This window comes from Micromys minutus, assembly GCF_963924665.1.
Source record: "Micromys minutus genome assembly, chromosome: 2".
NCBI classification, from domain to species: domain Eukaryota; kingdom Metazoa; phylum Chordata; class Mammalia; order Rodentia; family Muridae; genus Micromys; species Micromys minutus.
Window position 1 is genome coordinate 95,718,912 of NC_137971.1, and position 11,429 is coordinate 95,730,340.

General features: G+C 52.9%; 1 protein-coding gene across 2 annotated transcripts; it reads left to right on the plus strand.

The window, feature by feature from the left end:
* The first annotated feature begins 2,004 nt into the window (after positions 1-2,004).
* Positions 2,005-9,315, plus strand: SERPINH1 (serpin family H member 1). 2 transcript variants are annotated; one of them, XM_080912169.1, is made up of 6 exons: positions 2,088-2,119; positions 3,244-3,287; positions 5,449-6,113; positions 7,408-7,506; positions 7,617-7,849; positions 8,324-9,315. In XM_080912169.1, exons 3-6 carry the CDS (start codon positions 5,492-5,494, stop codon positions 8,624-8,626), a joined length of 1,257 nt encoding a protein of 418 aa, XP_080768295.1. In that variant the 5' UTR covers positions 2,088-2,119; positions 3,244-3,287; positions 5,449-5,491; the 3' UTR covers positions 8,627-9,315. The 2 variants fall into 2 exon arrangements, with proteins under 2 accessions (XP_080768294.1, XP_080768295.1); XM_080912168.1 differs by lacking the exon at positions 3,244-3,287 and having other exon boundaries at positions 2,005-2,119.
* The last annotated feature ends 2,114 nt before the right edge of the window (positions 9,316-11,429 follow it).

Here is an 11,429-nt window from a genome sequence, read left to right on the forward strand (position 1 = left end):
TCCTGTTCCACCATCATCTTTAATTTTTCTTTTTAATTAAACCAAAATGGGGGACTGTTGGGATTTTGTAAACCCACCCTACAGTTACCTGGCAACAGCCATGTGTGTTCCACCCCAGTTACCTGGCACTATAAAAGGGGCTGCTTGCACCTTCCTCCCTCTCTTGCTCCTCTCTTGCTCTCTCCCCCCATTCTCTCCCCGGCCTCCCTCCACATGCACATGGCCGGCCTTTACTTCTCTATGCTTCTTCTCCTCTCTCTCAGCTCCTACTACCCTCTTAACTCCCCTCCCCATGCCCTGAATAAACTCAATTCTATACTCTACCATCATGTAGCTAGTCCCTCAGGGGAAAGGGACTCAATATGGGTCCGCCAAAGGCATCCCCCTTGCCCCCACACCTCCATAAACGTATCCCCTCTACTCTATATTTTTCCTAGCATTGGTGCCAAAACCCCAGGACATCTCTTTATCCTTTTATAAAAATATCACTACCAGACTGAGAGTCCTTCTCGAGGTTCAGAGACTTTGTGGGGCTTCTGTGTAAGGCTCCATCTGTGGCAGTCACTGGAGAATTCATGTCTCTGATTCTTTGAATGGGCTTTAAATATACGAGGATCTAATATTTCCCTCAGCCCGTAGAGTGGAAGACTGGGCAGTAACAGCCAGCTCTCTGTAGAACCTCTCTGGGTGGCATGTCCATTCCCTCCCCCACTGTGCTCTATAACTGTTTGATGTAAAGACTCCAGAGACATCATCTTTTGGGGTGCTGGGTGCAAGGGCACATCTGCTCCACAGGCTCTGCATCTGGAAGAAAGGAGATACTTAGGGGTCTGTTGATTGAATGCATACAAAGTCTCGCTGGGGCTGGGGCTCAGTGACTGACTTCTTTCCTAGCTTTTCTGAGATTCTGGGTTTGAACCCCAATACACTGAAAAGACATAAAATAAAAGAAAGCCTCAGACCCCTCCCCTCCTCTCTAGGGATGGCCATCTATTGTCTATCACTCCACTATCAGAAGATAGGGGATCCTAAAACAACTGGCCTCACCTACTGAATTCTTCACTAGCTGCACACACCCCTCAGAAAGGCTGACCCAAGGGCAGGGACTTTGCCCATTGTGCAGGTTTGTGCACGACACAAGAACAGTAAAGAATACTATCAGTTAACTCGGGGCTCAAGAAACTATCTCAGTGGAAGGGGGTGGGAAGGGCTGGGGTAGGAGAGCCTGACAGTGAGACCCTGAGTCCTAAGGGCAGATGGAGATAGGGAGGGAGGGAGATAGCAGGGATGACCAATTTGAGATGGAGAAAGGGGCAGTTATGACTTAACATCACGCATCAGTCAAAGGCACTGGCCCAGAAGGAAAGTCACACAACACTGTACTTAATGCGTTCAGGATTACACCTGTACACCTCTTTATGTCCAGTGGGACCACCTAGGTGTCTGTTTGAAGTTAGTTCAAGACATGGCTGCCAGGCTGAGGGTCCAGCTGGAACTCTCTGGGTCTCTCCTCCCCAGGGACGTTTCTAACCTCTGACTCTCCTAAGGCAAAGGAGAGGGCCCCTGACTAAGGAGTAGGGACATGGGTCCCTGATTAAAGTTTGACTACACTGGGGCAGAGCAGAGAATTGTGTGGCAGAAGGGACCAGTGATCAGATCAAGCTTGTGTGAAGAACCCCGAAAAGAGAACTCTAGTCCCCGAGAGCGGGACTTTGGAGCCCGTTTGCTTCAGTTCACTCTGCAGTCTAAACCCTGCTTTCTCACTTCCAGGACGGCGGAATCTCAAGAATGCCCTGGCTCCCAAGGTCTGGCTGGTGCGGGAGGTGAGTCCCCTCAACCTAGTAGGACGAGGGGGCAGTAGGACCCAGGGGCTGGGAGAGCGCCCGCAGGCACAGGGGCGGGAGCCAGGCTGGTTTGGGGGAGGTCTTTGGCTTTTTTTCCCCCTCCCAGAGCCACGGCGTCCTCCGGAAGCGTTTCCAACTTTCCAGAAGTTTCTTAGGACAGGCAGGAGGGGGTGGGGCCAGCCATATATAGACCCAGGGCCCGGGGCAGTGAGCTGAGTAGAGCCTGTCTGAGAGCGAGTGTCCCGTCGGTCCCGGAGCAGCCCGGCCCGGCCCAGGTGAGGGGCGGGGGCGGCCGGGCGATTTGGGGTTGCGCATTGGCCACGGGGGAACGGATCGCTCCAAAGCTTGGGGGTCCTGACACAGGAGGGCGGTGAAAGATCGGACGTGGAACAGTCACGCCTGGGGTCCCTGGAGCTGTGGTCTAGTACGCGGACTGACTGGAAAAGTGCGGAAGAGTATCAGCAGCTCGGGGAAGGTTAAAGGTGGCAAAAAGGACTGAGAAGAGCTGGGACTAAATGCCGATGACCTTCTGCACAACCGGGGAGGGGGGTGGACACGACTGTCCCATCGTCCATGGGGAAGGGCCAGCTCTGCAGTCCCTACCTCAGTGAAAACCCAGGGACCCGCAGTGGTTGTGTGTAGGGGCCTCTGAACCTAGCACAGGAGATGCCTTGGTTTCTCTTGACCGGGAGTGGGAGTCTCCAGCTCTTAAGGACCCCTTTGCTTTGGGGAGCAGTCGCTTTTTAATCAGTATCGTATGTAGAAGGTGGCTTGACTTTACCCACACTGTTTTCACCTCACCCGAAAGGGGTGTCATTAGGGTCCAGAGGCCCTGGGTGATTTGAATCTCCCTGGTTCTTCCGTCCATCCATCTGGTTCCTGCAGGGTATGGACTTCCTCGGAGGCCCTGAGGTATCCTGCCTCCAGCTTGGGGACATTCCTGAGCCTCCAGAGGAAATGAAGAAGGCATTCCCTGTATGGTCTAAAGGCCTAGCTCTCCACTTCCCGTGTTTCCTTTTGGGCCCTTTGGTATCCAGGGCGCAGACGGAGGCCCTTGGAAAACTGGGGTCTTTGATTGCCTGGAAGGCCGAGGCCACACCCTGCTCTCTGATAGTTCTGAACCCATCCCCCATTTCCGTCTGGTCCTTTGTCTCTGTCCCCGGATTCCCTGCAGAGGTGTTTTTGTAGTGGGTTGCCTTGTAACAGGACACCACAGTGGTCGGCCAGTAAGCTTTGCTGAAGGCAGAGCCCCCTCACTAGGAAGCCTGGCCTGCTTGAGCTGAGGAGGCCCCAGCTGGGCCCTGCAAAAGAGGTTATGCACCTCCTTACTCCGGGTACCCATTGGGGGCTGGGCCCGACAGGCCTCTGCTCCCCACGTCACTCTTGTGTTTTCTTTCAGAATGAAAAAGGCAGGCAGTGATCTCCCTCTGAGGCACTTTCAAGGTACTTTAGACCCTTCAAGTGTCTGAGAAAGCCCTTGGTGTTTTTCCCTGCCTCCTGGCATCTGCGCCCTCCGGTCCCATCCCAGGCTCTCAGGGCCAGTGGTGGACACAGCCTTTGGCTCTGTGGTATCTTATTTTTGCTTTGTTTTAATGGGACTGTAAAATGTCTAAGCTTGGCCAGAGGGCTGGCATTTCCCTGTGTCAGATGGGCCGGGCTGTGGGAGGTTGGCCTGCTTGCAGAGACTTGCCTACCTTCATTGCTATTGCTGGGCTTACCTGGGTGGCCCCTCTCCCTAGCCCTGCCAACCCGCCCTCAACTTTCTGAAGTGCGGTGGTGGAAACTAAAGTCCGTAAGGCTCCTGAGTTCTTCAGGAGAATCCTCCACACCCCTCGTTTCCAAGCCAGGTTCCCAGTTTTCCCACCCTCCACTGGGCTATGGAGATGAAGCAGCTTCTGCCTGCCACATCACCAGGGGCCTTGCGGCTGCCTGAGGAATCCCAAACTAGTCATTTGGAGCTTCTTGGGAAAGCCCCTCCCAGGCCCTGGTTGGCTGAGCGCAGGGGCTGTCAAGATGGTGGGTGCCACGTGGCAGGGTTAGGCTTCTCTCCCCTTGCTTAGTTAGGTAGGCTGATGGCTGGATTAATGGTCCTTTAAGTAGGGTGGCCACGTGTCTGCTGCTTTGATAAAGACCATAATGCATCGCTTCACTATTTTACTTTCATCTTTAAGCGTGCCTGAGATACTTGGTCTTTGAGGTCTAGTGAGGAAAGAGCCAATCTGGACTTGAGGTCTGGCATCACACCCCAGGCAGCTGTGAGGCTGTGGTGCCCATACCCTCTCCCCCTCTAGGGCCTCTGCACTGTTTGTCGAGGTCCCTAGAAGGGAAGCAGCTGAGGAAGTACAGGACCAGCCCGGCCTTAGGTGCCCGGCCTTAGGGTCATCTCTAAAATCTCTTGCTCTTTCAGGAAGGCCGGGCTCTCAAAGATCCTCCAGCAGGGTTTGGGATTTTCTATCTCCCCAAAAGACTATGATAGGGGGTCTTCCCGATCAGGGGGCACATTGCCCTCTACCAGGGTTCTTCCTGAACTTTTGGCTATGTGGCCTACTCACCTGAACTGCTGCATGAAGTAGAGATGGAGAGGGATGAGCTGAAGAGGAGACCTTTGTGACAAAAGGGGACAGGGCTTGTCTTGGGGGCTATTGCTACTTCAGGAGTTCGGCATCGTTGCGGTTCTAGAACAGATGGTGATGTGGCCCTCCCATGGGAGGGCAGAATGGAATTTGTGGCTCATAAAGGATGGAGGGAAAGGGTCTGTGCTCACTGAGCAATGACTCACCCCCTTTCTCGGGATCTTGCTCTTGCTGTCCCCTTAGGAAACCAATGCCACTCAAAGTTTCTAAAGACTTGGTCCCAGGAGCATTTGTCATGGGATTTCCCATCCAGTTCAGGGTTTTGTTTGTTTGTTTGTTTGTTGTTTTTTTAGGTAGGTGGGCAGGCCAAGTCCCTGCTAAGGGAGACCTAGATCCTCACCGCTAAGGAGTCTGAGGCTGGTTGGAAATGCATGCCTGTGCACACTCAAGGTCACCCTAGGGGCAGCAGAGTGGAGCATTTGGGTTCCCCCACAAGCAGTAACTTATTAATGTGCAGAATGCAAGGCACAGAGAGGGCCGGCCAACCGCTCCATTCCACGTGGTGTCCTCTGTCCGCCTGGGCTTCCTGCTGCTGCCTTTTCACAACCAACTAAGGCCCCGAGGCTCTACAAAACTAGAGCTGAATTTCACAAGGCCAATATGGATGCCATTCTGGCCAGCTGGCCCTGACCCTTAGAAACAGTTATGCCAGATGCTAGGCATTGGGGTGTTGTAGGGAGCCAGATGTGCTAGGTTTCCAGCTCTAATGGAACACCTACAGATTCCTAATAAATGTACAACTAGGTATAAGTGTTGAATGTCCCAATGGGGACTTCAGTGGGTGGCCTGGTAATATACCAAGAGCTTTGTTTTAGGTAAGGCAGTCCAAGAAGGCCTCTGAGAGGCTGGGTAGCCCTGAGTCAGGTCTGGGCCACAGAACTGAGTTCTCTTGCCTCTGTCCCCTTGGTGGCTCGGTGGCTTGGCTAGGGAGAAAAGCATAAGCTTCAGGGTGGCTCTCTCTTTCTCTGTAGCCCTCACAGGTCCTCTGTGGCGCACACAGACCACCTCCCAGCCATGCGCTCTCTCCTTCTGGGCACCTTATGCCTGCTCCTGGCTGTGGCCCTGGCAGCCGAGGTGAAGAAACCCTTAGAGGCCGCGGCCCCTGGTACTGCGGAGAAGCTGAGTTCCAAGGCGACCACACTGGCAGAGCGCAGCACAGGCCTGGCCTTCAGCCTGTATCAGGCGATGGCCAAAGACCAGGCGGTGGAGAACATCCTCCTGTCCCCCTTGGTGGTGGCCTCATCCCTGGGTCTTGTGTCACTGGGTGGTAAAGCCACCACAGCTTCGCAGGCGAAGGCAGTGCTGAGCGCCGAGAAGCTGCGGGATGAGGAGGTGCACGCGGGGCTGGGAGAGCTGCTCCGCTCCCTCAGTAACTCCACGGCGCGCAACGTGACCTGGAAACTGGGCAGCCGCCTGTACGGGCCCAGCTCCGTGAGCTTCGCCGACGACTTCGTGCGCAGCAGTAAGCAACACTACAACTGTGAGCACTCCAAGATCAACTTCCGGGACAAGCGCAGCGCCCTGCAGTCCATCAACGAGTGGGCCTCGCAGACCACCGATGGCAAGCTGCCAGAGGTCACCAAGGATGTGGAGCGCACGGATGGGGCACTGCTCGTTAACGCCATGTTCTTTAAGCGTGAGTCTCAGGGATAGAGTGGAGGAGAGGTGTTTCCCAGTCCTCTGAGCCCGATTCCCTTTATGTTAAATCTTTCATTGCTTCTCCTGTGGGCAACACCACAACGGGCAGAGGCAGGGCTATTGGTAAACCCTTTTACATGCTAGAAACCAGATCCAGGGACGAGGTGGGGACCTCTAGGATGGGACTGTACCTCACCACATTAGGGTTCTTGCTTGTGGAATCTCTGAGACTCGGTAATTGTTTCTGCTTCAACAGAATGGATTGAGGAACCATAGAGATAGTGTTAGGCCCATTTCACAGCTAAGGAGGCTGAGGCCCAAGTAGGACGAAGCAGAGACAAGGCTAGGGACAAGTACATCTGAATTGACTGAAGGTTAGATCTGGGGCTGATGGTTTTGCATGAGTATCTAGGTGTGGGGGAGTGAGCTAAGAGCTTGCTGTCAGGCAAAGGTGACCACCTGCTTTACAAATAGTTGAGCCAAGTACTAGTCTGTCTGGATTGGGGTGCAGGTCTAGCTGGGGCTTTGACCTCTGTCATGCATGCATTACTTTTGGTCATTTTTCTGGCCACATAGAAACTTAAAGAGAAAAAAAATTAATTAATTTATTTATTTACTTATTATATGTAAGTACACTGTAGTTGTCTTCAGACACACCAGAAGAGGGCATCAGACCTCATTACAGATGGTTGTGAGCCACCATGTGGTTGCTGGGATTTGAACTCAGGACCTTTGGAAGATCAGTCAGTGCTCTTAACCACTGAGCCATCTCTCCAGCCCCTCAAAAAGATTTTTTTTTAGTTAGCTAATTTACCTTCTATTTTTATACGTATGTGGGTGTGCCTACATGAGTTTTTGTGTACCACAAGGTTAGTGGAGCTACAAGTGACTGTGAACCACCATGTGGGTGCTGGGAACCGAATCCAAGTCCTCTGCAAGAACAGCAAGCATTCATAACCACCAAGCCATCTGGACTTGAGGGGGGCTTTGGTTATTCCTGCCCAAAGTACAGACCCCCACCTCAGTTATCCAGTGGGGAAGAAAGCCGGTCTCGGCTAGTTCCCCAGACACTGACAGATGTCATCCAAGCACGAGGACACGAGCTTCTTGCAATTGGGAGTGATAGAGAGACCTGAGTGCTCAGACAGGGGACGTGTACTGAGGGCTCTCCATACGCAAGAGAGCAAAGAGCATGGGCACGGGCGGAGTCTAGGGCAGGCGGTGGGATGGTTGTGGGCTCATCATGTCTGGGGACACAGCTCATGGACACCCGTTTTATTTCTCCACCACAGCTCACTGGGATGAGAAGTTCCACCATAAGATGGTGGACAACCGTGGCTTCATGGTGACCCGCTCCTATACCGTAGGTGTTACCATGATGCACCGGACAGGTAGGATTTTGCCAGACAGAGGGATCAAGGTGTGGGGGGTGTCTCGGGCTGCCCAGATCTGGTTTGTCTCTTCCCCCTCAGTGTGCTCAGCATCTCCTTCATTCACACAGGCCTCTACAACTACTATGATGACGAGAAGGAGAAGCTGCAGATGGTGGAGATGCCCCTGGCCCACAAGCTCTCCAGCCTCATCATCCTCATGCCCCACCACGTGGAACCGCTCGAACGCCTGGAGAAGCTGCTGACCAAGGAGCAGCTGAAGGCCTGGATGGGGAAGATGCAGAAGAAGGCTGTGGCCATCTCCCTGCCCAAGGGCGTGGTGGAGGTGACCCACGATCTGCAGGTGAGAGCCGGAGGGTAGCGGCTGGGGCAGATTTCACCCAGTTGCTCAGCGGGCTCGTCCTGTATCCATCGGGCATCTAGGCAGTGCTGGGCTCTGCTGCAGAGGAGGCTTTGCCCTTGGGAGGATGGACTGAAAACAGTTGAAGACAACAGCTACCGGCTGTTGTCTCTACCAGATCCCACAGTGGGCTGAGCCCTTGAAACCTCACAAACATGCCTACAGGCCAGTCTGGTCTTGGGAGGTTCTTCATTGATGGCTTTCCTCTCAGAAAACTCTAGACTGTGCCAAGTTGGCAATTAAAGCTAATGGGGATAGAAGGGTGCAGGTCCTGGTGGTATACAGAGGAAAGAAAGGAACAGTGGTTTGCAGCATATAGCGCCATGCCTGGAGCAAGGTGTCCAGGGTGCTGTGGATGGAGGATGGGGGTGTAAGAGCCTGGCACATGTAGGCTCACCTCACCAACTCCTCCCACAGAAACATCTGGCCGGACTGGGCCTGACCGAGGCCATCGACAAGAACAAGGCAGACTTATCACGCATGTCTGGCAAGAAGGATCTGTACCTGGCCAGCGTGTTCCACGCCACTGCCTTCGAGTGGGACACGGAGGGCAACCCCTTTGACCAGGACATCTACGGGCGTGAGGAGCTGCGCACCCCCAAGCTGTTCTATGCCGACCACCCCTTCATCTTCCTGGTGCGAGACAATCAGAGCGGCTCCTTGCTGTTCATCGGGCGCCTGGTCCGGCCCAAGGGAGACAAAATGAGAGACGAGTTGTAGGGTCCAAGAGTGGGCGTGGTGTGGCTTCGGCAGTAGCCAAAGGTTCCTGAGACACATGGGTGCTATTGTGGGGGGAGGGGGAGGCACCAACCCTGGGTATTCCACGGGTGGGGGATTGGCGGTGCAGATCTGAATTCCCATATGTCGGAGTGGCTATTTTTAGATAGGATCCACTCCGTTAGGACATGGAGCCCAGATACTAGGATACCAAATTCAGGGCTGTCACAGCCATTTTGTCCTGCCCTGCAAGTTTTAGATCCAATCTGCCTCAACAGTCAATCAGTGTTCATATTTATGGCCAAGCATTCTATCTGTGAGACAATCGAGTTGGGGGTAGGGCATAGCTCTCTCTGTCACCATGCCCTGAACCCTTCTCACTTTTCCTGTTCACCCCAACTCCCTTTAACCACAAAACTTGGTGCTGTGCCCCACAACTGCCCATCGTTAAAAATGATTCTTGCGAGTAGTGGGGGTTGGGAGACAGCGCCTAGGAGGGCTCCCTGGCATACCCTGTCCTAGAGCCATTACATTGGGCATCACAGTCACGAATGTTTGTTTTTCTCCCTTTTTTAGTTTTTTTTTCAAGGATGTGGGGGGAAGGGGAATATGAGCCTTTGTTGCTTTCAAAACAAAAAACAGTTTGTACAATTCTTTTTTTTTTTTTTTTTTTTTTGAATAAAACTTTTCCAATGAAATGTTATGGGTGTGTGGAAGCGGATTAAAGAAGGGGGTTTCCCTCGTCATTCTTTCTAAGACTAAGTCTGTGGTTTGGGCAGAGAGTCTCTATCGCTGAAGTTCTGGTAGCTAACCGAACAATGGCGTATGGTCACTGTGTGCTGTGTTCTGACTAGTGTTTTGCTCCGGGGTTGTGGAACCTGAACAACAAAGTGGAAGTCTAGGTACCCTGGTCTTACACTTGAGGGATCCTGCTTATTAGCCCTCCGGTTTCATTGCAGATGGGTCTCAACCCAGGGGCCAGAAAAGACAAACAGGCACATGGGTAGTTAACAGGCTCACTGACGTGGCCTAGGCCATAGAGAGGAGGCTCTTGGGAATCCTTCTCAGGTACCTCACATAATGAGTTTGTGATAAAGAAGGGGGTACCCACAGCCCCCTGTCCTCATGTTTGCCTCTGTGGTCCCTAGGACTATGCCTCAGGAAGGAGTCAGGTGTACAGAACAGGACCCTGTAGCCAGAGAGGCACAGGAAACTGGTACTAAGCCCTCCTTCTGCTGGCTGTGACCTTGGCAGCTTGCTCCTTTCTCATTCCTCCTACCACCAAGTCCACCTGAGGGGTCTGGGGCCGCAGAAGGTCCCTTCCCTTGACCAGACAAGCCTACCAGGTGTAGATGGAGCTCTAGGTTAGCCGACTCTTTCTCAGTGCTACCGCATGGAGTTTGAACAGAGCTTTGGAATTCCAAGCCTGGCCTGCACTTTGAACTTGGTAAAGTTGGATTTCCACTCTTGGGGGCTTTCATCTAGGAGACTTGAAGTCAGTGGCTGGTACGTGTGCTCAGGACTCACTGGTACTCACTGCATTCCAATGAGGCCTGTGCACTGGGTGTCGTCTGCTCGTGAGAAGCCATGTGTGGCCATCCAACACAGCTGCCCTCTCTGTCTACTCTAGCCTCTCTGCTACATTTTCTCGTTTCCCTGTCTGCGGGACACTAGGACTCCACGTATCTTACTTAGTGTCCGGCACACGGTGCTTAATACAGTCAAAGGAAGTGGTCCAGTGCTTCTATGGTGCTTAGCAACACCAGTGAAGAATATGATTTCATCTCCCCCGGCAACTGTTAACCGTTTCTGCCTCCATGCCTGTTCTCAGCTGCACACAGACCTCTTCCTGCAACTCTTAGATCTTCCCCTCTTCTGTGACCAGTGCTGGCCATTCCTTGTTTGTTTATCCACATTCATGGGATGCTGAGCCTGTGAGGAGATAATGTCTGAGATGCCCTGGGCTAAGTTCCATGCTCTTACAGACCCTGAAAGGCCCTTTATTCAGGCACCTCAAAACATATCAGGGAGGGACATCTTTGAAATCGGTTGCTGTGTTCTGTGCCCAGTGAGGCAGGAAGAAGATTCCTCTGTGAAAACAGCTCCGTGGTGTCAATGGGAATGATGGAACCTCAGGAAGACATGCAGCAGCACTCTGGACCACAACCCTCAAAGGCCATGAGCATCATCTGACCCACGGGTGTCTTTGGAAAGATGATTCCATAGACAACTGGCCAGGGGAGTGGGCAGTGGTGACCAGCCTTTGCTGAGACACACGCTGAAGTCCTCAACCTTCAATGGGAGCACAATTAACCTCCAAAGGGAGCACAGGCCAAGTCCTTCCAGGCCTGGCACGCAGAAGGCCGACTTGAGCTTTTCTGAAAGAGGTCTAGAGTCCCCAAGATTAAGGAGGAACCAGTACCCTTCCAGGCTCTTCTGCTGCTCCCAGATGCACACTGTAGCTAGCTCTTTTGAACAACTTGCACTCTGAAGGGACAATCTATACAGACTGCAGGGGTGAGAGGTCAAAACCTCTGAAGTCATTTCCCAAGGTCCCAGAATGCCGCTGTACACGCAGGTGGTTGGGGCCCATGTCCAGGCCTGCTGAGCGCAGTGGAGCGCTCTTCTTGTTCCCTGTTTCAGAGTGTATCGTTGGAATTTAAAGGCTCATTTCCTACCTGAACCTCCAGCCTGTGCAATAAAAATCATGGAAAATATTATCTAAAAGACCCACCCCAAGTCTTCCCTTCTCACAGTGTAGTAAGTCAGCAGGAAAGGTGGAATCTTGGGAAATTCACAGACATTA

Bases quoted from the DNA above. Each gene is read 5' to 3' on its own strand.
- SERPINH1 (XM_080912168.1), top strand. From the start codon at position 5,492: ATGCGCTCTCTCCTTCTGGGCACCTTATGCCTGCTCCTGGCTGTGGCC. The intron at 6,114-7,407 runs GTGAGTCTCAGG...TCTCCACCACAG, and splicing joins TAACGCCATGTTCTTTAAGC to CTCACTGGGATGAGAAGTTC. The intron at 7,507-7,616 runs GTAGGATTTTGC...TCATTCACACAG, and splicing joins TACCATGATGCACCGGACAG to GCCTCTACAACTACTATGAT.